This window comes from Ursus americanus, chromosome 23 (genome assembly GCF_024610735.1).
Source record: "Ursus americanus isolate L20-20 chromosome 23, mUrsAme1.1.p, whole genome shotgun sequence".
In the NCBI taxonomy this organism is placed as follows: Eukaryota; Metazoa; Chordata; class Mammalia; order Carnivora; family Ursidae; genus Ursus; species Ursus americanus.
Genome location: NC_142149.1, coordinates 40,112,268 through 40,139,858, shown reverse-complemented (window position 1 = coordinate 40,139,858; position 27,591 = coordinate 40,112,268). Strand labels below are relative to the sequence as shown.

Here is a 27,591-nt window from a genome sequence, read left to right as displayed (position 1 = left end):
TAATTTGGGGGATGTAGTTGGCAGATACTGTGTGTACTTTCAGGGCATTCTTGCCCCAGGAAAGGGGACCGGAGAATGCAAATGAGGGTCTGAGGGTTACATGTGTCGCCAGGTGGGCGGCGTGGCAGGCTGGACTACTGTGACAGTTGCTGCTTCTGGCTGCCCATAATCTTTTCCCTCTCTCCCACCTGACTTTGCGGGGACCAGCTATCCTGTAGGCAGATGATCATGGCTAAGTTCTAGACTATCTAGAATTCCAAGAGGGGTAGAGTCATATGGGCTGGAGTTTTCAGAGAAAGCTTTACTCAGATCCAGGAATTTGAGCTAGACATTGACAGGTAAACAGAATTAGGACGATCAGAGAGATGGAAGGGCATTTCAGGTGGAGGGATCAACAAGAGCAAAGGCTCAGAGGCATAAAGAGATGCAGGGCTGTGATGAGACTCAGACCAGGCGGCAGGGTGTTTGCAGGAGATGGTGAGGGATAATCAACAAATCAAATCAACCACAATCTAGAGTTTGGATTGTATGTCTGATACCTTGCCAATCAATTTATTGCTAGCCTGTCCTTTCTTCATCACCCATTTCATGACCCAATATCCATCACTCATTGTCAGAAAGTTCTTGCTGATGTCTAACCTAAGTCCACACTAATAATATGAGGTGTTTTTTCTGGGTTTGGTCTTCAGAAGAGGCAAAAGACACGCTTTATGGAAAGTCCCACCATGGAAAATATCCTCACCCAGACTCCAAATGTCCCCGTGGAAAGCTTTTGCCATTTGGAATGGCCCAAGTAACCCTAGCAGCAGGACTCTGCCTCTGGGGAGGGACTCTGCCTGCTCTCGGGCTCCTGCTTATTTCCTCTTTGTCTTTTTTTTTTTTTAACTAAAACAGTTGACAATTTTATTTTACATTTCACAATACTAATGAAAAATTTTTTTTTTATCATCCCAGTACTCCCCTGCCAAAACTATTCTTTCACTGATAGGAAGGGAGAGCAAGTCTTCCTTGTCCTGCGGTTAGAAAACATCCAGAGTCACAGCACCATGATCTCCTGGGGAAGTTGAACAAATAATAGAAAATGGATTTAAAGATGCTCCCCTCTCTCCTTATCTGTCTGGTCAAGTCATTCCTGGCCAACTGGGTACCATCATGGGACAGGCGGGAGGTCTTATCATTGGGGCCCAGGTATCAATGGCACAGTGGCCTCCCATAGACAATCTCATCCCACTGGCGTCATCCCAGGAGCAGGAGGGCCCATTGCTGGCATCATGGGAGAGTCCCTGTAGGGTGTGCTGGCAGCTTACCAGGGCAGGGAGGACCGGGGAGACGGGGGGTAGGTGGGATCGTTGCCCCTGCAGGAGGAGGAACAGAGAATGGAGTAGGAGGGATCTTTCCTTGTTGAAATGCGGCGGTGGTTTTGTGGATCAGGCTCGGAGCCTGCTCTTGCATCCATTTCTGATAGCAGTCCTGCACGTTCTCTTTGTGTTTCCTTCCGCTGCAGTGTGTCTTCCTCACAGATGGAGAGTCCAGCGTGAGGTACGGGTCGCAGTAGTCGCAATAAAACTGAGCCATGTGGCTCTGTAGGCTGTTGGCCTCCTCTTTGTCTTTCTGACTGATAAAAGGACTTAAGATTCCCCCATTGAGCTCACGTTGAGAAGGAAAGGGAAAAAAAAGGAAGAAATTGTCATCTTTGTTTTTGGAATAGAACTAATTTACAGATGCCAAATATCATTTTGAGATGCAACATTGAAAAGAAAAATGGCACAGGTTTTGGGTTTTTTTTTTAAAGATTGATTTATTTGTTTTAGAGACAGTGTGAGCCGGGCAAGGGGGAGGGTGCAGTGCACAGGGAGAAGGAGAGAGAATCTCAAGCAGACTGCCTGCTGAGTGCAGAGCCCAACACAGGGCTCAGTCTCACAACCCTGAGATCATGACCTGAGCCGAAATCAAGAGTCAGACACACAACCAACTGAGCCACCCAGGTGCCCCCAAAATGGCACAGGCTTTTAAAGGTAGTTCATTTCTGATTTTAAATGAGGGTAAAAGAGGGTACTTCTGATATATTAAAATTGCCCCCAAAGCAAGAGAATGGCATCAGAGAGGCCTGGGCTCATATCCTGACCTGGGTACTTGCTAGTTGTGAGACCTTAGGCAAGGTACTGCACTTTTCTGAGCCTCAGCTTTCTCATCTGTAGAATGGGCTAGGGCAAAGGACAGTAATCCTTTCTCTGTAGGCCTGTTAGGGAAATTACCACATTACAGCACTAACGGAGACTGGGAGTTCAAGATCCCTACTCACCTTGTCCTCATTCTTTACTGTTGCCTCTCCCTTGATTCTTCCCCTCCCTGATCCACCTGTCTGGTCCAAGACTTAACTTGCCAAGGGGACTCCAGGGCAGAGCTCACAGCTGCTTTCCTTCATTATCACAGGGGAAACAGGGAACTCCTTCTGGAGGCGAGCCCGTTGGTCTCCCTTTCATCTTCCTTATGAAGCCGGGGTGATGAAATCGAACGGTCCGAGACATGTGCCTGTGCTGTCAACCACCGGAATTTAATCAGAACTCACAGACCAGCTCTTTGGGTTGTGGCACTTGGGGAGCTCAAGACGTTCTGGCCGTACCCACTTCGTGTTGCTTTCCCTGATATTGCAAATACTTTTGGATGCTTATTTTTTTGCAGGAAAGCATGGAATGCATATCGGGCTTTTCAATAAAAGTTCCCGTGGAGAAGTGACTGTATCTCTGGAGGTCAGTGGCTGCTTCAGAGACGAATGGTGTACCTTTTCAGCAAAGAACCTAATTAAACAAGCTCGAGAAACCCCCAAGTAATGTGTCTCTGTGGGGCCACAAGACCCTGGTTTCAGGGGCAAAGAGGGGGGCTCTGATGTCAATTGAATGAAATAAACATTTTCACCCCACTGCCTGCTCCAAAGGCCCCAAGGGACTCCTCTGTTGGTGGGTTCCCCTTGGGAACCATGCCAGGAATCAGGGAGTGGGGTGGGGGCCAGGACTCCCTAAACCCTTTTCCTCTAATAGTATAGGGAGTACTGATTGGAAGCCATTTATTTAATAAATTAATTTCCTAATTCAGTTAATCAATAAATAATTGTCATGTAATTTTTTTAAAGTTTTAGAATAGGTAAAATATTTGCATGGTTCTAAATTTAAGAAGTGCACTGTAAAAGTCCCCCTTCAACCCACTCCTCCACCCAGGCCGGGAGGCAAGCAAAAATACCAGTTTCTTATACCTCCTTCCAGAGAAATACTGGGCACAGAAAAGCTGTACCTATTTTTTTTCCTGGGCCTGTTTTTCTTTTAATTCACATAAATGTTAGTCATTTATAAACTCAGTCCTGAACCTTCATTTTTTAAAACTTAATAATAAATCTTGGAATTTTTTCAAAAATTGCATGAAAGCCCACATTATTCTTTTTTATGGTTGGTTTTAGTCCACTGTGTGGAGGCATCACGACTTTTTTGTGATCGCCTGTTGAGAGACACCTGGTTTGCTTCCATTCTTTCGCTATTACAGATAACTCTGCAATGAATAACCCTGGATAAATGCCATTTCATACGTGGAAAAATCGATCTGTAAGATAAGTTCCTAGAAGGGAGTTGCTGCGTGAAAAGGTAAATACCTTTGTAATTTTGAACCAATATCGTGAAATTGTCCTATGTAAAAGTTGGATCAAGTTACACTCCCATCAGCAAATTGTAAGAGTGTTTTCAATATGCAAGCGTGTTTAATTGAGCGTGTATTCTGTTTGCTGTATATTGGGTGGTTAAAACGGTGGAGCCAACCTCTACTCTAACGGCTTCCCTTTGCTCTTGGGAAAAGAGCAACCTCCTTCCGCCACCTTGCATGACGCCGAGCCTCATTGCCTTCCTCTCGCCTTTCCTGACTCACTACCCTCAGGCACATCCCTCTCCTTTCCTGACTCACTACCCTCAGGCACATCCCTCGCCTTTCCTGACTCACTACCCTCAGGCACATCCACCTTTCTTTAGTTTCTCAAACATGCCAAGCTTCTTCCCCTCACGTGATCTTTGTACATGGTTGCCAGGTGCTTAGAAGGCCTGTTCTCCCCTCTCCTCACCTAGTTAACCACTTTTAATCCTCAGCACTCAGCTCAGTCACCACTCCCTCTTGGGCACCCTTCCCTGATCTCCATGACTAATTCTCTACAACTAGGTTATAAGCTCCCCAGCACCATGTACTTCTCCTTCAAGGCTCAGAAGTTATTACCCATTTCATTTCTGCGATGATTCAGTTAATGTCAGTCTTTCCTGCTGATCTGTGAGCTCCAGGAAGGCAAGGACCATGTCTGTTTCGCTCCTCATTGTATCTCCAGAGCTTAGCACTGTGCCTGGTACCTAACAGACACTCAGTAAATATTTCTTATTTGGATTTATTCAATAAGATCGATGACTATTAAGTATCAACTATGTGCAGGAATTGTTCTAGGTCCTGGGAATGTATTAGTGAATAAAACAGACAAAATTCCTGCTTTCGCAGCGCTTAACATTCTGATGGTGGTTGGGAGAAGGAGTGTACATTCAATAAATGCATAAACTATAAAAATATAATATGTCAGATTGTGATAAATGCTATGAAAAGAAATAAAGCAGGGTAAAGAAGTCGTAGGATTGGGAGAGCCATTTAAAATAGAGTCTTCAGGAAGTTCTTTTAAAAAAATTAATATGTGAGCAGAGAAAGCTATTTGGAGGAAGGGTTTTCCAGACAAAGGGAATGGCAGACTTTGGGGCAGGTCCATAATAGCATGTTAGAAGTACAGCAAGAGGGACGCCTGGGTGGCTCGGTTGGTAAAGCATCTACCTTGAGCTCAGGTCATGATCCCAGGGTCCTGGGGTCGAGTCCCACGTCAGACTCCCTGCTCTGCAGGGACTCTGCTTCTCCCTCTGCCTCTGCCGCTCCCCCTGCTTGTGCTCACTGTGTCTCTCTCTCTCATTCTGATTGATAAATAAATAAATAAATAAATAAATAAATAAATAAATAAAATCTTTAGAAGTACAGCAAGAGAACCAGCATAGTTGGAATCAAGTAAGCAAGAGGAAGTGAATGATGATGGATGGATGAATGAATGACCCATTGGCATGTGGTGGGAAAGGTGAAATTTACAAGGGGAAAAACTGTAGTGTTAAATCAAAATTGACAAGAGTCTTCAACAAATGGTACCAAATGGACATCTACATACAAATAGTTGGACCTTGATCTACACCTCTCATTATCTACAAAAATTAAAATGGATCAGGAACCAAAATGCAAAACTTAGAACTATAAAGCTTCTAGAAAAAAATCACAAGAGAACATCTTTGTGATTTTGAGTTAGGCAAAGATTTCTTAGATACAACACCAAAAGTATGATCTGTAAAAGGAAAAAAATTTTGAGTTGGACTTCTTCAAAAGACACTGTTAGCAAAATGGGAAGACAAGTAATAAACTTAGGAAAACTCATTGCAGATTGCATAACTGATAAATGACTTGTATATAAAGATCTCTTAAAAACTCAACAGTAACAGCAAACAACACAGTTTTAAAAGGGCAAAAGACTTAAACAACTGCTTCACCAAAGAAGATCTATGACTGGCAAAAAAGATGGATGGCAAGATATATGGATGAGCACATGAAAAGGTGCTCAGCCTCATTAGTAATTAATGAAATGCAGAAAACTGCAGTGTTATAGGACTATCCATCCTTTAGAATGCCTAAAATAAAAAGTATTGATAATACAGGGGGGTCTGGGTGGCTCAGTCAGTTAAGCGGCTGACTCTTGATCTCAGCACAGGTCTTGATCTCAGGGTCGTGACTTCGGACCCACATTGGGCTCCGCTCTGGGTGTGGAGCCTGATTAAATAATACAAAAAATAAAATAAAAATAAAAAGCATTGACAGTATAACTGCTGACTGGAATGCAGAGTAACTGGAACTCTTCCACCTTGCTGGTGGCAATGCAGAAATGCTACAGCCACCTTAGAAATCACTTTGACAGTTCCTAGGGGCGCCTGGGTGGCACAGCGGTTAAGCGTCTGCCTTCGGCTCAGGTCATGACCCCGGCGTTCTGGGATCGAGCCCCACATCAGGCTCCTCTGCTATGAGCCTGCTTCTTCCTCTCCCACTCCCCCTGCTTGTGTTCCCCTCTCTCGCTGGCTGTCTCTATCTCTGTCGAATAAATAAATAAAATCTTTAAAAAAAAAAAAAAGAAATCACTTTGACAGTTCCTTATAAAATTACCATACATCCGTCACGTGACCCAGAAGTCTCGCTCCGACAGAAATGATAATGATGATCACACAAAAGCTGTATGTGAATGCTTACAGCTGTGTTATTTGTAACTGCCCCAAACTGGAAACAACCGAAACAGTCCTTACGTGAACAATATGTAGACAAATGGTGGGACAGCCATACAATGAAATACCACCTCGCAATGAAAACGAGCGGATTCCTGATACACCCAACAACATGGATGAATGTCACATGCCTTACGCTAAGTGAAAGACGCCAGACTTAAGCCTGCACACTGAATGATTCCATTTGACATTTTGGAAATGGCGAAACTATGGGGACAGAAAATGATCAGTGCTTGCCAAGCATCTGAGAAGAGGGCAAGGACTCTGATGATCTCTCAGATTTGCACACCTGCCCAGCTTCCCTTGGACGGTTTAGGGACCTCCTCTCAAAGGAGTATAATGCAAAGAGGGGTTCTTGTCCTCTGAACCAGAAAACCCTGCAACTTTAGTACTTCAAGGGCTGTTGAGTTTTGGATATGACAGGAGATGGTGGTGTCTGGTGGCCATGGTGGTGCCCTGGGACAGCTCTGTGACGAAGCCAGGGCTCAGCAGGAGAGGATTTAACCATGGCCACACAGGAAGAATCTCCAGGGAACTTCTGGATGTACAAGAGCATAGGGAACAAGGGGCAGGGAATTTCGAGTTGTTACTCTTACTGGAGCCCTCTGTGTCCATAGCCAGGTAGGATCTTCTCCCTACTTCTCCCCACCTTTCCTTGTGATCATTGTCATGTAAAGTCTACAGATGGTTGTGATCCTTCTAATGTGGCCAAAGGAGGTCTTCGTGAACAGAAATTTGGTTACCAGACACCCGTTTAGCATCTCCTGAACATATACCATAGATAGAACCCTGCTATGTTCTTTTAAAACAAAATTTTTTAAAAGATTTTATTTATTTATTTGAGAGAGAGACAGCCAGTGAGAGAGGGAACACAAGCAGAGGGAGCAGGAGAGGAAGAAGCAGGCTCCCAGCGGAGGAGCCCGATGTGGGGCTTGATCCCAGGGACCTGGGATCACACCCTGAGCCAAAGGCAGACGCTCAACGACTGAGCCACCCAGGTGCCCCTGAACCCTGCTATTTCTAACAGGAGGTGCCACTCCTGTCCCTGGGCAATGCCTCTTATTGGGAGCAATCACACAGGAAACAACTTTAGAATTACAGTATAATAACATGTATTCTCACGCAGGGACTAGGGCAATGGGCTCTAGGCTTGTTGCTTGTTACCCCGTATTACTTGCAACTGTTTTATTCCTGGCTACACAGTAGAATCACCTGGAGGGAGGAGCTTCAGAACTCTGAGGCCTGGGTGCCCCCAAGACTAATTCAATGGAAATCTGTAGGTAGAGGCCTGCTACTGATATTTTTAAAAGCTAACAGGTGATTTTATTTTCTTCATCTTTTTAGGAACATTTTCCAATTCATTAAGACAATACATATTAAACAGGACACAAACAGAGGCAGATTGAAGAACATTCTGCATTTCTAAGCTTTGTAAAAATTCAAAAATGAGGGCCACCTGGGTGGCTCAGATCATGACCTCAGGGTCATGAGATCGAGTCCTGCATCAGGCTCCCTGCTCAGCACAGACTATGCTTGGGATTTTTCTCCTTCCCCCTCTGTTCCTCCCCTGCTCTTGCACACACACCCTCTCTCCAAAATAAATAAATAAAATCTTCTTTAAAAATTTTAAAAATGGGATTCTCACCCTTTTAAGTACTATATTTTTTCAATAGCAAACTGTCTTAAATATGAAGTACTGTACAATAAATGAATCGAAGATAAATTTTATAAATACACAGGTAGATATTTCTTTTCTTTCTTTCTTTCTTTTTTTAGAGAGAGAGAGAGCATGAGCAGGAGAGGCGGAGGGAGAGAGAGAGAGAATCTCAAGCAGACTCCAGGCCGTGTGCAGAGCCCAATGCAGGGCTCGTTCTCAGGACCCTGAGAATATGACCTGAGCTGAAACCAAGGGTCAGAGGTTCAACCCATGGCGCCACCCAGGCACCTCCTACACAGGTAGATATTTTTAAGATTAGAATTTATCCCACGTTAAAACAGTGTGCTCGGGTCCTTCGGTGGCTCAGTCAGTTAAGTGTCTGCCTTCGGCTCAGGTCATGATCTCAGGGTCCTGGGATTAAGCCCGTGTTAGGCTCCTTACTCAGCAGGGAGTCTGCTTCTCCTTCTCCCTCTGTTCCTCCCCCCTGCTTGTGCTCTCTCTCTTTCAAATAAATAAATAATCAATCTTTAAAAACAAACAAACAAACAAACCAGTGTGCTCAATGTATCCTACTGTCTGAGGTTGGAAGAATCCAGGGATAAGTTAGGATTGAAAAATAAAAATTTGGTAGTGAAAATATTATTTTATCCTGACACCACAGGCAAAAAATAAAACCATGATCTTCTTCCTAGAAACATCCTATTCTTTATGTAATTACGGCCAACAACCTCATTTCAAAATATTTAATTCATTTCATCTAAGCTTCTTTAGGCCAACAAGGCAATACAGTGAAAATTCTTTTCAGCAATAAATAGCAACACTAGAATAAATAAAACCTCCTGAATATTTTAAATGATGTAAATTTTTTTACTTATTTAATATTTGTATAACTGTTAAATATAATATAAACATAAAATTACTTATTTTTTCTTTTTCTTTTCTTCTTTAAAAAAAGATTTAATTTATTTATTTGAGAGAGAGAGTGAGCGAGAGAGAGAGAGCATGAGTGGGGGCGGGGAGGGGGAGAGGAGCAGAGGGAGAGGGAGAAGCAGGCTTCCCACTGAGCAGGGAGCCCAATGCGGGGCTCGATCCCAGGACCTTGAGATCATGACCTGAGCCAAAGGCAGATGCTTCATTGACTGAGCCACCCAGGCGCCCCTAAAATTACTTATTTTTTCTGAAGAGATTATCAATGAAAGAGTTCATTGCTACTTATAATCTTTTTTATATGATTATTAACCTTCTGTTTCCTCAATGTAATAACTCAGTATGATATTGGTGATTCTATTTTCACAAGTGCTAGTTAAAAAAGGTGCAGTGCTATGAGATTCTAGCTATAAGAATTGTTTTTACTGAAAGAATTCAATGTGCACATTTAATCTCCTGAGAACCGGGCAGGAATCACAAAACGACCTCCCGCGTAGTTGCCTCCCCGCAAGATGCATCACGAATATCCCGAAGGTACTGACAAGCTCTACAAATAAAACACTGTGGCACCTGCCACGTCAAAATTTGGCCCACCCACAGCGGACGTCACAGTGGTGTACTGAGGCCAGCTCACACCGGGCTTCCAGGGCTGACGGTTAAATACTCAGAAACTTGGCAAGCAGGCTGTTCAGTTATTAGTAACGGGAAATCTTCCATAGTGGGAGGGATTTCATGGCCGAAATCAGCAGAGACTCCACATCAGGGCGCCCCCCACCAAGAGCCGGTCGACCAGAACCCGCCACCTAGGACAGTATTTGTGACTTTACGTGGATTTGCCATCTTTTGGAAAGCAGCTCCTCCCAACCCCAAACCAGCCCTACCTTTTCCCCGGGGACACAAGGAGCTATGATTCCATGAGCACAATACTGAGCCTACTGCAGGCTCGTGTGACAGAGGCCCAGGTGTCTCTCTTCTTCCATAGCTGCGTTATGCCAAGTCCCCTAGTCCTGGAATGACACCCTGCAGGTGCATGAGGAGGATTTCCTTGATAACGCGTATCCCATTTACTTTGAGCCTGGTTATTTATCATGTGTGTATACATGTGAATACATGTCCTCCCCAGCGGTGAACAGATGTATAAAGCACCCGCCATCGGGCATGGATTCGGGTAGAGAAACCTGAACGGAGAAGCTGCCTGGTCAGAGAGTCTCGACATCTCATCAGTATGACTCACAGTTGCAGAGAGTCCCCTATATCCCCCTGCAAAATGACAAAGGTCTGTTTCATTGGTAATTATGATTCTGCCCGTGACTCACATTCACATGGTGTCTCCAGTGAATAACTTTGGGATCTCGGCTACTCAGATTTTCTCCAGGGTCCTGCGGCAGCCTGAGACGATGAGATACAGCAGTGGTTCTCAGACTTGAGGGCACATGGGGTGGTCTGGAGGATTCCTGGAAACAGAATGTTGGGCCCCACCCCCAGAGGTTCTGAGGCAGGAGGTGTGGGCAGGGCCTGAGAATCTGCATTCCTAACAAGTTCCCTGGAGATGCCGCTGAGCAGGGACGACACTCTGAAAACCACCAAAGCAAAGCATCGAAACAATCTTTCTCTGTCTCCGCTCTCGCCCTAGGTGAAGGGAAGGGAAATAGCATTTATTGCGCTTCTACAATCAGGCAAATCATCTCATTTTATTTAATGCAGTACCCTCCAAGTAATTATTACCTCATTTCACAGATGAGGACGTTGCAACTCCAGAAAGGTGAAATGCCCAGAGCTTTACAATGAGGAAATGGTGAATCTGGGTCAAATACAAATTTATCCAAATCCAAAATCTATATTTGTGACACCCTGCTGCCCACTCCCTGTGTTCGGCCAGGGTAATTGCATAAGCTTCAGGGGTTAATTTTATTCGACTTCTTCCTGCATGATAGTTTGTCCTCTACTTTAACGGTCTTACTGTATTTTCTCCAGGTACTCTGGGGTACAGCCAGAGTTCAGTGCGTTGGTTTAGAATAAGTTACTTTGCCTCATTCAGCCTCACTTTCCTTATCTGTAGCATGGGGAACCGTATTACCCACCTTGGAGTGTTGCGATGGAATTACAGATACGAGACGATGCACCTGGCCGACGTTAGGTGCACGACACTTGATAGGTGTTGTCATTACTCCGTAGGCTCTTGCCCCTCTTCTGTACCATCGCAACTTCGGAATGAGTTAGATGGTGTGTTCCTCCCCTCCTCTGTGTTGACCGCATTCACCAGAACGCACTCTGCCCACGTGTTTTTTTTTTTAATGATTTTTTATTATATTATGTTAGTCACCATACAGTACATCCCCGGTTTCCGATGTACAGTTCGATGATTCATTAGTTGCGTATAACACCCAGTGCACCATGCAATACGTGCCCTCCTTACTACCCATCAGCGGTCTGTCCCATTCCCCCATCCCCCTCCCCTCTGAGGCCCTCAGTTTGTTTCTCATAGTCCATAGTCTCTCATGTTTCATTCCCCCTTCTGGTTACCCCCCCTTTCTTTATCCCTTTCTTCCCCTACCGATCATCCTAGTTCTTATGTTCCATAGATGGGAGAAATCATATGATATTTGTCTTTCTCTGCTTGACTTATTTCACTTAGCATTATCTCCTCCAGTGCCGTCCATGTTGCAGCAAATGTTGAGAACTCGTTCTTTCTGATAGCTGAGTAATATTCCATTGTATATATGGACCACAACTTCTTAATCCAGTCATCTGTTGAAGGGCATCTTGGCTCCTTCCACGATTTAGCTATTGTGGACAATGCTACTATGAACACTGGGGTGCATATGGCCCTTATCTTCACTACGTCTGTATCTTTGGGGTAAACACCCAGTAGTGTAATGGCTGGGTCATAAGGTAGCTCAATTTTTAACTTTTTAAGGGACCTGCACACTGTTTTCCAGAGTGGCTGTACCAACTTGCATTCCCACCAACAATGTAGGAGGGATCCCCTTTCTCCACATCCTCTCCAGCAATTGTTGTTTCTTGCCTTGTCTATTTTTGCCATTCTAACTCTGCCCACGTGTTTTAACTGTCTCCCATTGGCACCTGTTCTGTTGGAGGGTGTGGTGATGATTAGATGAGATAACGTGCAGGATGCGTGGCAGCCAGTCCACAAGCAAATATTTACTGTGCATCTGCTCGGTGACAGGCCCAGGGTACAGCCATGAAGCAGAGTGTCCCTGCCCTAAAGGAACTTACATAATGATTCTTATTGCTCCTTTCTGGACATGGCAGGGATTAGGTCTCTAACACTTTTGTGACATCACTGCTGCTGCTTCTCCACTATTATTTTGCTTGGTTTCTGAGCTATTATTTTGGTTAGTTGGTTGGTGTTCAGTATGTGTTCTAGGAGCCAGTGGATTGGCTGGGAACTTGGAATCCTGCATTTGAACTCCCGGCAGCTACCTGTCTGCTTTCACACAAATGGACTTGTTGGTACCAGCAATGGGACACACGGTACCTACAGTGTTGCAGGTCTGGGGAGGGCTCACTGCTGGGACTCTTACGACAGCAGCAGAAGCTGGAGTGAAGAGCTTGCTTTTCATTCCAGCATCTTCCACATCCCAGGACCAGAATTTCCATGCTTCGTATAGTGCCTGTGACCTTTAATAGTTAGTGGTGTACTTGTCAAGGTCACCAATGACTTTCGTGTTGCTAAATCCAATCCTCAGTTCTCTATCCCTTTCTTAGCTGACCCATGGCAGCATTTTGCGGGGTCAATCCCTCCCTCCCTCCGACCCTCAATACTTCCCTCGCTTGCCTTCCAGCACACCGTATTCGCCTGGGTGGCATTTCCTCGTCCGCACTAAGGAGGTTCTCAAATCTGACCTCCTCGTGTCCCCACTCCTGCCCTGCCTGCCGTGTTCTCCTCAGCCACAAGCACCTTCACCTTCTGGTTGCTCAGGCCTAAATCCTTGGGGTGGCTCTTTCCTCCTCTTTCTCTCATACCCCCCATCTGATCAGTCCATTTGCAAATCCGGTTAGCTCTACGTTCAGAATATATCTAGAATCTGACCACTTCTCATCACCTCTGCGGCTGCCCCTTGGCCTGAGCCACCGCCTCTGTCACCTGCATGATTTTAGTAGCCTCCTATCTCGTCTCCTCACTTTGGTCCTTGTTCCCCTCCCTAATAATTTATTCTTGACTTCGGTGGCCAGGTTGATTCTTCTAAAATGTAAGTCAGATCATCAGATCAAAGCCCTCCAGAGACTCCTTGTGTTTCTCAGAGAAAAGCCGGTGTTCTTAAAATGGCCCGTGAGCCCCACGTGATCTGGCCCCCATGACCTCTCACACCATGCCCTGGAGAGTACTTTCCCTGTCTCTCTGCTCCAGCCACCCTGGCCTCCTTGCTCTTTCCTGACGTAGCCAGGCCCATCCCACACAGGGCCTTTGCACTTGCCGTGCCTTGTGCTGTCATGGTCGCCCCCCCTTCCCCCCTGGTAGCAGCATGATTTGCTCCCTCGCCTCCGTGTTTCTTGTGCAGTTGTCACCGCTCAGTGAAAACCTGCACGGTCCCCCGATTTAAAACTGCAGCCTTCCACATTCCCCACCCTCTGCCCTGCGTTGTGTTCCTTCACAGACTTACCCCTCCTGACAGACTATGTGCGCCCTGATTTGTTTCCTTTTATCCCTGTCCTCCATACCAATATAAGCAAGAAGGCGGGGATTTTTCTATGTTCTGCCTGCCATTCTCTCCCGGGCACCGATTACAGTGCCTGGCACACAGTGAGCACTTACTAAATCCTTATCACACGCATGACTACCTGCTGTTTACGAGTTCCTACTATGTGCTGGGCACGTGCTGGCGGCCTTTGTGGATTCTATAATTTCGTCCTCCAGCAACACGGTGAGGTGGACACTACTATTATTATAAGGATGAGGAGACGAGAACTTAGGCTAAGTAGCACGCCTGAGGTCGCACGGTTAAAACGTGGTAGAGGGAGGGTTTGAACCCACCTCGCCTGCCTCCAGAGCCCCTGCGCCTCAGCACTTTGCTGTGGTGCATTGAAGCCTCAATCCACAGTCCCTGCCTCCAGGAGGCCTTCCTGACCCCCAGTTGCAGGCTGGGCAGGACACCAAGCCAGGACCCATCTTGGTCGCAGCACTCGCCTGCTAAGATAGGAGTCTGTTTGTATGTCTGCCTGTCCCTTTAGACTGTGGGCTGTGCCAGGACGGCACCTTATTCATGTTTGTTTTCCCAGCCTGGCACATAGTAGGTGCGCAGTGCACATCGGTGCAGGAGGTAGGTGCTGCTTGTGTCTTCTGGGCACCGTGGGTTGATCGCGGCTGTCGGGTGCCACGCAGGGGCCCCAGGACCATCAGCCCCTGTGTCTTGGGGGATGAAGAGCAGTGCTGCGTGGGTACCTGTCTGCTTTCATCCAAACACAGAGTGGATACCCAGTAACTTTTGTTGACTAGAAGGACGTAATTACATCCTTAAGGAATTGAACCCTTCGGGCCGCACAGGAGGCTTCTGGGTTTTCTTTCTGTTTTAGTTGTTGTTTTTTAATGCCTCAAAGAGAAGCATTTGGAAAGGAAGCATTTCGCAAAGCTTGCTTGGCCGAAGTGCTCGTAGAGGAGACTGCAATGACGTCTTGCCCTTTTTGGTTTAACTGAACAGAAACCCACTCTATTTTGGTCGACGCACTTTTGAACCATTGTTAAAATTATAGTGAAAGAAAATGCTCTTTCCTACAGAGACTGGGGGTGCCGTAACACCGTAGGCTCAGTACAGCAATGCTATCTGCAGTACGGGTACAGATGGATATAAGCACTTGGGTTAAGTCGGGGACATTCCCTGGATATCGGTACTTTTGTTACCTCTCAGACATAAATGTAACTTCTTGTAATTTGGCTTTTTATGTTAAAAACAGACCACCTACGTTTAGGAATGGGGTGGCTAAGATTCCAATTAACTGAGGGTTCTAATTGATTGAAGTGCAGGTGATCGGTTTTGTAAATAACGGGTGCCTAAGACAACACTGTAAACGGTGTCCGTATTTACTCATTCCATGAACCAGAAACAGTCATACCTCCCTGTAGCCAAACCGGAGCCCAGTCCAAATATTTCAGCTGTTCTGCTACTTTGTTAGTTGACAATTGTGTAAAGAAGTGGACCTCTTTTAATTCCCAGGGCTTGGACATCTTTTGTTCTATTGAGATTTTCGCAGAGCTGCTGCTTGTAGCAAGGTTTGGCTGAAAGATAAGAACATGGATGTGTGTAGCTGTGAGAAGGGCTTTGCCAAGAGCAGAAAAGATTGTTTTGAGCCTCTGCACCTGCTTGCCACCCTGGGCTGTGATGCAAAACACAATCCTTTCAAACAAAAGAGTGTAGGAAGTGACTGTCCTTCAGCCTCACCAGTCAATTCAAATCAGCTCCAAGAAAACAGATTCAAATCAGTAACGCAAACCCCACCCAGAGCTAATTTTTTCTGAACAATAGCAGTCACCAAGGCTCACTGAGCATTAGGTGTTCAATTCTATTTTAAGTGGCATGGGAGCTTACCCCCAAAGTCAGGTTTAATTAACTAATTTTATTTGCCTCTTGATAAAAAAAAGGACACGCGGTGTGTTTTTATAATTTTAAATACAGTGAAAATGAGGAATTTCCACAGAGAGAGTAGAAGATGGTTATAGAAAAATAGGAAATATTCTCTCGGGAATGTGGATAAAATAGTTGGAGCATGAACTTTAACTCTGAGCTTCCTAGAACCGAAGGGAAAAATAAAAACGGTTCGGTAGGCCATGTGAGTTTTATCATCATTTGAGGAAGGAGAAGGAAAGCAGCTGCAGCTTCAAATGGTTTTGTTTGGAGGAGCAAACATTCACCTGGCATTATGTGGTCGGAAAATTGGATTTTGTAGAGCTTCATGCAAGGGACTCGAGAATTGCTTGCTCAAAGACGTCTTCCGTTGTGATTTTGCAGGCGCGAAAATGGTCTAGGTCTTGCCACGAAATCATGAAAGCACGGATCAATGATGGCTCTTCTGAGGAGAGCACTTAACTCACATTTAAGCTCCCGCATCAAAGCCCGATCCCACGTCACATTTATTTTTAACTTTGGTTCAGGGATGCAAGGTGGTTGCTCATAGTGAGTTGACTTCCAGAAAGATGGACTTCAGAGCCCAGACAAGGAATACAAACAAGCCAGCTCCAGCAAACCACCAGAAAACTCGCACGCCTTTTCCCCCCGCTGGTTGTGCAATACTGTATTTGCCCCCATGTGATGTGTCAAAAGAGAAAGTGAAATAACCAGGAGGGTCTTGACCAAAAGAGACACAAAGAACAGCACAGACTTCGTGGACCGAGCGGGAGCGTCAGCTATTGGAAATTCCCAAAGTATGTGCCCATTTTGGCATTTCTACCTAGAGTGTGGACTTCCCGGGATGGTGGCAGAAAGCCAGAGCTGGCATCTGCAGGAAGAGTGGTTCCTGCCCAAGGGCAGATATCCTTGCCCGGAGCTCTCCCTCCTGAACCAGCAGACGAACTGGTCCAGTTCCAATGCTTGACTTTGTACACAAAGGCAGCTTTTTGGAAGCACATTTGCAAGAGATTCAATGAGCTAGTTTTCTTGTCTTCTCTCATCTAGTTCTTTCACAACAGACCGCAGACGTCTGCATTGCAAGTACCAGTGTTTAGCACCACTGTGAACCCTATCGTTCCTGTAGGCCATTCGGGGGGCGGGGGGCTCCCAACTTCTTTGGATTAATAACCAACATAGCTCACAGGAGGTACGTACAGGATTAAGTGCAGACATTCCATCTCCTGCTTCCATCCCTTTTAATGAGAAGTTTCCACGTGGGGGACAGCGTAGTGAGGTCAGCTCAGATTCCAGTGATGTGCCCTTTGGGAGGCATAGGTTCCTTCCAGGTGCCAAGTGAACGGCGGGGATAATGCGTAAGCCTTCTCTCTAGGACGACGTGCTGTTTTATGACCAGCTGTTTTATGACCAGAGGGCATGAGCTGGCATTGTGAACCGGGCCTGGGCTGTCCCCTTACTGGCTGGACAGTGAGCCACTGGCAAGTCAAAGGACAGGAAGAGAGCCCCCAACTTCCCCAGTTTAGTAAACCAGTGCATTCTGAGGTACCTGGATCGGTTCTGAGCACGGCGGGCATGGGGTTTCCCCTGTCTGGGTGAGACAAGTGATTCAGCTCTTTGGCTAATTTTTTTTTCTCAGTTTTTGGCTCTAAGAATTGGCTTTGCTCTAAAAAGAAAAAAAATGACTTCTCAGAAATGGGCATCGCTTAGTTGAGCCACTCATAAGGGAGCCAGATAGCCATGCAGAAATTCTCCAGGTTCCCCCAGAGGTCCAGCAAATAACATTAATAAAAATATTAGTAATAACAGCCATTTATAGCAATGATTATGTACCAGCTTCTGTTCTAAGCACTTCCCGTACATTTACTTATTTCATGTTCACAAGAGCCCTGTGAGGTGGGTGGGGTTGTTATCCTCATTTACAAATTAGGGACTTTAGGAACAGAGAAGTTTAGTAACTTGTCCAAGGTCACATAGCGGTGGGATGATGTCTGCTGAACACGGGCTACTAAGAAAGTGCCATCGGAAAGAGTGGTCTGAGTTAAGGGTCCGGGTGGTTGGTAGCCAGCCTGGGAAGTTCCTTATGCTCTTGAATCTCCTTTGGGTCCAGGAACCCTTTGAGAATATGTTGAAAGCATATAACCTCTCTCCAGAAAAATGTGTACATGTTTTATCACAGAAAAAAATTCCAATATAGCTGCTTTACTTGAAGAATTGCAACTCACTCTTTAAAAAAGAATGGTATGGAACGCCTGAGTGACTCAGTCGGTTAAGTGTCTGCCTTCGGCTCAGGTCATGATCCCAGGGTCCTGGGATTGAGCCCCGCATTGGCTCCCTCCTCAGTGGGGAGCCTGCTTCTCCCTCTGCCTCTCCCTCTGGCACTCCCCCTGCTTGTGCTCTGTCTTTCTCTCTCTGACAAATAAATTTTTAAAAAATCTAAAAAGGAATGGTATCATTTTTCTGTTTGCTCCCAATCCTCTTTTCTGCAGGTTCGCTTCTGTCGACAAGCAACCTGAAGGATGTCTCAATCTGTCCCCATAATATCTGAGTCATTTGTATTTATTGAAATGTCTCATTTTGTACACTTCAAATATGTATGGTTGCATCTGTCAATCACACCTCAGGAAAGCTGGGGGAGAAGCCAGTCTTGTGTAAGTTACTAAATCTTAATATTCATGATGTAAGTTCTGTCCATTTAAAGCCTTCAATCTTGTATTCAGTTCCAAGCTTCCCTCCCCTTCCCAGGCTACCAGGAGGCTCCTTTCCTTCTGAGGGGTGCGTGTCTGCAGCGTGTCTGCAGCGCGTGAGGGATGTCGGCTCTCTCCACCCCTCTGTCCCCCTCGGTTACTCCTTCGCTGGTCTTTGGATTGGTTCAAGTCAGAGGAGGTGCCTGTTAAGGGCTCTGCTTGTAGGGACTCATTGTGCCCCCCAGCATCAATGTCAAGTGGCATACAGGGAGGGCAGGGAGTGTGGTGAGGACACCACAGAGAATTTAAAAGCAATCGTTAGACTGATAAAAGGCAGCTTGCATTTATCATCATTATGCACAGATAACACTAAACAACGTCAGTGATGAAGTGCTTTTTCCTGCCTGAGCAGACCACACGCCCTTGGTGGGCCACGAGGTCAAGGGACTTTGGCAGGCCTTGACAGTCGCTTGAGATCTGGGATCTTCAGGCGGACTTCCGGCCGGAAGCACCCGTTGCTCTAGAGCTGCTTGCCTCCTCGCGCCGCCAGCAGACCTGCAGCCTCCCAACTCATCTTACCTCCGCAGCCCGAGCTCTGCCTGCGGAGAGAAGCGGGAGGGAACCTGGGACTGGAGGGAGTGGTCCTTGCCCTTTCTTGACCATACCACTCCAGGAACCTCAGGGCTGCCTGGTAGCTCTGCAGACATCCGAATAAACAATGAGGTGTCAGTCTCCCCATCATGCAGATACCCACAGATCTTTATTGACCCTTGTCCCTGTTGAAACTAGTCAAAAGTCCCACTCTTCCCCTCCACCCCCAGGGAGAGGAAGGATGGAATAACTTCTTTTCCCAAACACTCTCCACCCCCAGGAGACATTTCCAGACTCCCACAACCCTCTAGCTTTATACAGACCAGGGTGGTGGGAAGAAGGGGGTGCAGCACTGGTGCTTCCAAGGGTTATCTCTCGGCAGGCCTGGGGGGAAGGTGGCTTCCTTCCAAACTGGTGGCTCATGGCCCTTGCTATGTGGTATCCTAGTCCCCGTGGTTCTCAGTTTTGGGGAAACAGAAACAAACCTTCTTAGCATCTCGGGCCACCATGCAATAGCCATATAAAATTCCAGGTCCACTTAAGCTCAGGCCCAGGCCCCAGGTCAGGAACCTCTGTGACAGTGTCATCATCTATGAGGTTGGCTCTCACAGGGGGACAGTGCTGGCTGGGGTCGGTACAGCCAGTGTCTTAGTCACCAGGGCCCTTTCCTCACCTTCGTTTCACCTGCCAAGCCCGGGTGCAGTCTCCGTGCACCCCAGGGAAGGGGTGATCTCTTCCTGATTGGCACACAGGAGCTCGCTAGGTCAGTCACTGCCTGGGTGACTTTAGCAACAACCACCCCCCGCTCCCCAGGTCCTCTCTGGCTCCCAAAGTTTCCCAGGCCCCCTACTTGCTTTGATCTGGACTGTCTTCTTGCCTTGCAGCTTCTGGGCTTCCCTTCCTTCAGCTCTGGCCTCTTTCTGCACTTGGGCCCAATTTTTTTTACTCTGGCTCCTTGGCAGGACCCCTTCCTTTAGCTGCTATCCCTTGTTCCAGTCCAACCCTCCATCTAAAGCGTGGTCAGCTCCCTGCTGAGACTTCCCTAGTCTGCTTTATGATAAGGGAACTTCGAAGGCCATGTGTATCATGAAGGGATCCCAGGCTCCCTGTAAAGTACTGCTCTTGAAGTTACTTAGTCAAGAAAGAACCCCTTAAGAAAAAGACTTTGCTGCCTCAGACCTCGGTAAAACCAGCCAGATAGATGAGCATGCAAATAAAAAGCTTAATTGAGTCCAACTGGCTTTTGGCAAAAGAGCAAAAGCAGTTCCTAGAGGAAAGATAGCCTTTTACCAAATGGTGCTAGAGCAATTAGACATCTTTACGAAAAATAAATAACTAAATAGACCTCCCTCTAAACTTTGCATCTTACACAAAACTTAACTCAGAATGAATCACAGACTTAAATGTAAAATGTAAAACTCTAAACCCTTTAGAAAAAAAAAATGGAGGAGAAAATCTTTGGGCTCTAGCACCAGGCAAAGAACTAGACACCAAGAGCATAATTTCTAAGAGAAAAAATGGAATCTCATCAAATTAAAAACTTGTTCTCTGTGATAGAAACTTTTACAATGATGAAAAGACAAGCTACATACTGGGAGAGAATATTTGCCAATGACGTGTCTGATAAAGGACTATCTAGAATATAGAAAGAACTCTCAAACTCATTTATTAAAAAAAAAAATCCAATTAGAAAATGGACAAAAGACATGAAGGGACGTGTCCCTGAAGGTTTACTGGACGAATGAACAGATGAAAAAGAATGTCCAACATCACTAACCATTAGGAAAATGCAAATGAAAGCCACAGTGCAGTATCACTAAACACCTATCAGGATGGCTAGACTCAAAATTGTTTACAATTTCAAATGCTGGAAAGGATGCTGAGAAATTAGATCACCGACACGTTGATGTGGGGGTGTAAATGGGACAGCCATCCTGAAAAATAGTTTCCTAAAAAATGAACCACGCAGCTACCAAACAACCCAGCAATTGAACATTTGTGTATTTGTCCCAGGCAAATGAAGACTCCCATTCACACATAAACCGATGCATCAATGTTCACGGCAGCTTTATGTGTAATAGCCCAAACTGGAAACAACCCAGGTGTCCTTCAACGAGTGAAGGGCCAAACAAACTGTGGTATATCCACACCGAGGAACTCCACTCAGCAATAAAATGGCATGAACTATGGATACACCCAACAACTGGAATATATCTCCAGAGAATAATTCTGAGTGAAAAAAGCCAATCCAAAAGGGTTAAATACAGTGTGATTCCATTCATACAGTCTCTCGACATGACAAAATTATAGAAATGGAGAATAGATGAATGATTTGCCAGGGGTTAAGGACAGGGGAATGGGGGTGGGAGGGAACATGAACATGGCTGATAAAAGGGTGACAGAGGATCGCCGTGGTGATTTAAATGTTCCATATGATGTTTTCTGTGTCAATGTCACCATCCTGGTTGTGCGATTGTACTAGAATTTTGTAAGATGTTACCATGGGGTGAAACTGGTAGAGGGTACATGGGATCTCTCTGGATTATTTCTTACAACTGCTCGTGAATCTGCAATGATCTCAAAATTAAAAGTTCAATTAAAAATTTAAATGATGTTATATGGTTTCCCGTACCTCCTAATTTTTCCTGCCCAATGAAATGTCCTTAAAAGTAGATATCCTCAAAGCAAAATATTTTATTAAATACAATATTCTTGGGAGCCATAAAGTCCTTTCTTATTTACTTCAGTGGTAATATCATCTATGGAGCAAAATCCATTTTCTTGTTGCTTTAGAAATACACAGATTTATACCATTTTAAAATAATGCTGGGTTTCTACTTCTAGACAAGATGAAGTAGACACAATTCTCCCTATTCCTCCGACTTTAAGTATACCTAAATATCCTGGACATGATGTATAAAACAAGACTCATAGAGGTAGAGAGAGGAAGGCAGACCTGCTAGGGATCTCGGGATTCTAGGATTTTCTTTTTGCCTCCTATATCCCAGACTGTGTCCTGGGTGCAGCAGCCTAGAAATACCATAAAAGCACAATGATAACCCTAAGAAAAGTCTGCTCTCTCCAGCCAAAGTACAAGGAAAGGGACAACCTAGCAAAACAGGAAACTTTCAGAGAATAACTCTCTACTCCAGGCAATACCACAGAAAGAACTGTGGCTCCACATCTACCTCCATCATCAAAGGCTGAATGGGGAGTCTAGAGCCCCACACTTGGTGTCTGTGGTGTGGATCCCTTCCCATTCCCCACTGAGGTAGTGTCAGAGGAAACCTCATGGAGAGTCAAGGCTTTCAGTATCACCCAGTGATAACAACATTTCCCCACCATGATGTCAGTGGAAACCACAGAGTGAGCAGTAAAAGGCACTCTTGTCTCTTCCTCCCAGAGTACCAGCAGAAGCTAAGTGAGGACGCTGGATTTTTACCCTCACCTAGAAGCAATGAGGCAGTATCCTCTTTTCCCTGCTTGATGCTGTCTCAGAGAAGACCTGCTAAAACAGATTTAAATAAAATTTGGAATTTCGTAATATAATATCCAAAATGTCTGGAATTCAACTGTAACTCACTTAGCACACCACGAACCAGGAATATCTCAACTTGAATGAGAAAACATGGTTAACAGAGAGGCACCTGGGTGGCTCAGTTGATTAGGTGTCTGACTCTTGATTTTGGCTCAGGTCATGATCTCAGGGTCATGAGACTGAGCCCCATATTGGGGCACCACGCTCAGTGGGGAATCTGCTTGAGATTCTCTTTCTTTCCCTTTCCCTCTGCCCCTCCCCAGCTTGAGTGTGTGTGTGTGTGTGTGTGTGTGTGTGTGTGCCCACGTGCTCTCTCTCTCTCTCTAAAAAAAACAAAAAACAGCAGTTAACAGATACCAATACAAGATGACACGGATATTAGAATTATCTGACAAGGACTTTGAGGCAGCCATCATGAAAGTGCTTGAACAAGCAATGACAAACATGCTTGAAACAAATGAAAAAATATAAAATCTCAGCAAAGAAACAGAAGATCAAAGAAGAACCAAACACATTTTAGAACAGAAAAATACAATAACCAAAATTTTATAACTCAGGTGATGGCTTTAACAGAAGAATAGAGGTTATGGAAGAAAGAATCAGTGAACTGGAAGTTGGAATGATAGAAATCCCCAAATCTGAACAACAGAGAGAAATAGAATGAAGGGAAAAAAAAAAACAACAGAGTCATAGGGACCTAGGAAACTATAACAAAAGACATTGGATTCCCAGGAGAGGAGAAAGAGAGTGAAGCTTAAAATGAATTTGAAGAAATGATGGACAAAAATGTCCTAAATGTGGCAAAAGACATAGATTCAAGAAGCTGAAAAAAATATCAAAGAAGATAATCCTAAAGAAATCTATGCCAAGATACATTATACTCAGACTTCTAAGAAGTTAAGCCAGAGGAAAAAATCTTGAAAATAGCAAGGGAGAAATGACACCTTACCTATAGGAAGAAAGCAGTTCGAATGATGGTCTATTTCTCAGCAGAAGCCACAGAGGCCAGAAGAAAATGGCATAAAATTTTTCAGGTGGCGAAGAAAAGAACTGTCAACCCAGATTCTATACCTGTGACGTAGGAAATATCCCTCAGGATTGAACGATAAATCAAGACATTTGCAGAGGAAGGAAAACCAAGAGAATGTGCCTTCAGAATCTGTTTACCCTAAAAACTGGCTAAAGGAAGTTCTAGAAAAAGAAGGGAAATGGTAAAACAAGGAATCTCAGAACATTAGGAAGGAAGAAAGAGCAAAGGAAGGAGTAAACTATGGTTAACTACAATAGTTTCCTTCTCCATTTGGGTTTTCCAAATTATGTTTGATGGTTGAATAAAAAATTACTACACTGTATGATGTGGTTCTCAACGTATGTAGAAGAAATATGTAAGACAATTATAAATGGGAGAGAGTAAGAGACACTGAGAACACAACAGCATGTCTGTGTTATTCTCGCCCAAAATGCATGACTTCAATCTAATCATGAGAAAACATCAGACAGACTAAAATTGAAGAACTGACCAGTACTCTTCCAAAGTATCAAGGTCATAAGAGACAGAAAAACTGTCTCGGATTGGAACAGTCTCAAAGAGATATCACAACCAAACCCACCATGGGATCCTAAATTTCTAAAATTCCTCCTCCTTTTAAAAAAAGCTGTTTTAAAAAAATTGTTAATAGTAGACTGCATAAAGTACACTAATTTTAAGTGTACAGCATGATGATTTTTTTATATATAGACACAGCTATGTAGCCAACACCCAGATTAAGACAGAATATTTCTGTAAGGAATGACAAGACATATGCATAGATTCCTTTGTGCCCTTTCCCTGTCTGTTCCCTCCTCCAAAGGGAACCACTATTCTAACATCACCAGTGAGTTTTCCCTGTTCTTGAACCTCATATAAATGTAATCATATAGTATGTACTCTCTCGTGTCTGATTGCTTTCATTCAACATATCTGCTAGATTCATTTTTTTAAGATTTTTTTATTTGAGAGAGAGAGAGAACACAGCAGGGGGAGGGGCAGGAAGAGAGAGGGAGGAGCAGGCTCCCCACTGAGCTGGGAGCCCAACGTGGGACTCGATCCCAGGACCCCGGGATCATGACCTGAGCCGAAGGCAGACGCTTAACCAACTGAGCCACCGAGGTGCCCCTGAGAGGTTCATTTATGTTGTTTTGCAAACCTGCAGTTCGTTCTTTTTATGCTGTGTCGTATTTCATTGTACAAATTTATTTATTTATTTTCCTATTGATGGGCATTTGGCTTGTTTCCAGTGTTCGACTTTGAATAAAATCTCCTATAAACATTTTTGTATGTGTATTTTTTTCTCGCACAAACTCATCGCTTTGGGTAAATATATAGGAATTGCTAGGTCATATTTTTAGCCTTAACGATACTGACAGGCAGTTTCCCAAAATTGTACCAATTTATACTCCCACCAGCAACATATGAGAACCTGTTATTCCGTGTCCTTGCTCACACTTGGTATTCCCAGTCCTATTTTGTTTTAAAGGGTGTGACACTCCTTTATTTTCATGCCATTTATTTGTTGAAGAATCTGGGTCAATTCTCCCATAAACCTTCCCACAATCTGAATTTAGCTAATTGTTCTCTGTGGTTGCATTTAATATGTTTCCTTTATCCCCAGGGTTTCCCTTAAACTAATAATTATCTCTAGAGACTAGATTATATTAAAGTTTCAAGAATACTTCATAGGCGGTTCTTCCAATTTTTCTGTTGCACCAAATCAGAAAGAACATAATGTCTATGGCCTCACTTTAATTTTTGTTAAGAGAGATCATTGGATTCAGGTGATATCAGCATGTTTCCTCTGCTATCAAGTTTCTCATCAATCTTCCACTTGATGATTTTAATGGAGATTGACGACCATTGCTTAGATCCATTATTTCATGGGAATTACAAAATGATGATTTTCTAATTATAACATTTCTTTTGCATTTATTAACTCTGATTATCTGTCAGTTATTCGGTTGTCCTGTATACATTTCCTACCAGAAAAGCAAGATAACTGCTTGATAATCTTTATCAATTAGCAGAATAATGAGTTGTTGCTCATTATTGTTGTTGCTTCAACCTCCAACATAATGAATGAATTTTTTTAAGTATCACTATCCACTTAAGGATTTATTAAAAACATTGAAAGAGTTTCAATTCATTGCAGTAGTTCTTTTTGGTGTGCACATTGTCCCATCTTTGGCCAATGAGAATACCTTCAAGTTAGCTCTAAGTGTATGGACCGTTTTTGAGAGAGAGTGCGTGCGTGTGTGCACGAGCCGGGACAGGGAGAGAAGCAGAGAGAGAGGGAGAGAAGGAATCTCAAGCAGACTTCTTGCTGAGCACAGAGCCTGCTGCAGGGCTCAATCCCACAACCCTGAGATCATGACCTGAGCCGAAATCAACAGTCAGACACTTAACTGACTGAGCCACCCAGGCGCCCAGTGTATGGACATTTTTAAGGCATTTGATACATACTACCAAATTGCTCTCCAGGAAAGTTATATGGTTTTACATACCCACAAGTGGTGCGTGAAAATGTCGCTTTTCTGCTGTCACTTACAATGGGTTCTGTAATATATTTTAAATAAATATCTGCCAATATGATAGATTAAAAATAGTATCACATTAAAAATTTGTATTGTGAGGGGTGCCTGGATGGCTCAGTCAGTTAAGTGTCTGACTCCTGGTTTTGGCTCAGGTCATGGTCTCAGGGTCATGGGATCAAGCCCGGTGTGGGGCTCTGTGCTGGATACGGAACCTGCTTAAGATTCTCTCTCTCCCTCTCCCTTTGCCCCTCATCCACTCATGCACACTGTCCCTCCTCTGAAAAAATTTTTTAAATTTTTTTTATTTAAATTCAATTTAATGAACATATACTGTATTATTAGTTTCAAAGGTAGAATTTAGTGATTCATCAGTTGCATAAACATTTTTTATTGAGATAAAATATACAGAACATAAAATTTACCATTTTAACCATTTTTAAGTATACAATTGAGTGGCATGAAAACATTTTACTGTTGTGTAACCATCACCACTAACCCTCTCTAGAACTTTCTCATCATCCCAAACTGAAGGTTTGTACCCACTAAATAATAATTCTTCATTCCTCTCTTCTCCTTGCTTTTGGTGGTCACTATTCTACTTTCTGTCTCTATGAATTTTTAAAATTTTTGTTTTTTGAAATTATGATAATATATGCATAACAGATTTTACCATTTTAACCATGACTAGTATACATTTCACTGGCATTAAGTATATACACATTGCTGTGCAATCGTCACCAACATACACCTTCAGAACTTTTCATTTTCCCAAACTGAAACTCTGTGCCCATTAAACAGCGACCCCCATTCCTCCTCCCTCTTGTCCCAGCAACCACTATTCTACTGTCTGTCTCTATGAATTTGACTACTCTACGTACCCCTTATAAGTGAAATCATGCAATATTTGTCCTTTTGCAACTGGCTTATTTCAATTAGTCTGATGTCTTCAAGTTTCATCCATGTTGTAAGCATGAGTCAGAATTTCCTTCCTTTTAAAGATTGGATAATAGTCCAGTATAAGTATATGCCACGTTTTATCTATTCATTTGTCCATATGTACTTGTGAATAAGTTCAACTCTGTTTTCAGTGCTTTTGGGTATGTACCCAGAAATAGAATTGCTGGATCATCTGGCAGGTAATGCTATGTTTAACTTTTGAGACACCGCCACACTCTTTTCCACAGTGGCTGCACTGTTCTACATTCCCACCAGCAATACACAAGGGTTCTCATTTCTCCACATCCTCACCAACACTTACTATTTTCTCTTTGTTTGTTTGTAATACCCATCATCCTAATGGGTGTATAATGGTACTTCTTTGTGGTTTTGATTTGCATTTCTAATGATTGGTAATATTAAACATCTTTTCATGTGCTTTTTGGCCACTGTATATCTTCTTGGGAGAAGTGTAAATTCAAGTCCTTTGCCCTTTTTAAAAAGTGGGTTGTGTGGGGGAACCTGGGTGGCTCAGTTGGTTGAGCTTCCGACTCTTGGTTTCAGCTCAGGTCATGATCTCAGGGTCATGCTCTCAGGGTCATGAGATCGAGCCCCACCTTGGGCCTCGTGTTGGGCTCTGCTCTCAGCGAGGAGTCTGCTTGAGGATTTTCTCCCTCTCCCCCTGCTCTCTCTTTCTCTCTCTTCAAAATAAAATAAATATATAAACTCTTTAAAATTG

At 44.2% G+C, this 27,591-nt stretch overlaps 1 protein-coding gene and 1 pseudogene across 4 annotated transcripts in view; one reads left to right on the top strand and one right to left on the bottom strand.

Annotated features, from left to right (window-relative positions):
• Window positions 1-8,895, top strand: part of LYRM9 (LYR motif containing 9) — a 33,995-nt gene extending 25,100 nt beyond the window's left edge. For 2 of the 4 annotated variants that reach the window (XR_015721360.1, XM_045773349.2), the window contains 2 exons: window positions 2,683-2,750; window positions 3,535-4,589. Coding sequence is in view for 3 of the 4 variants with exons in the window: in XM_045773349.2 (XP_045629305.1) it covers window positions 2,683-2,736 (54 nt within the window). In the remaining variant the exon portion in view is untranslated. Of the gene's footprint in view, window positions 1-2,682; window positions 4,590-8,147 lie in introns of those variants that run through there. The other 2 variants (XM_087854634.1, XM_045773347.2) reach the window with 2 other exon arrangements.
• Window positions 1,110-1,575, bottom strand: LOC123776958 (U1 small nuclear ribonucleoprotein C pseudogene; annotated as a pseudogene).
• Window positions 8,896-27,591: the final 18,696 nt, after the last annotated feature.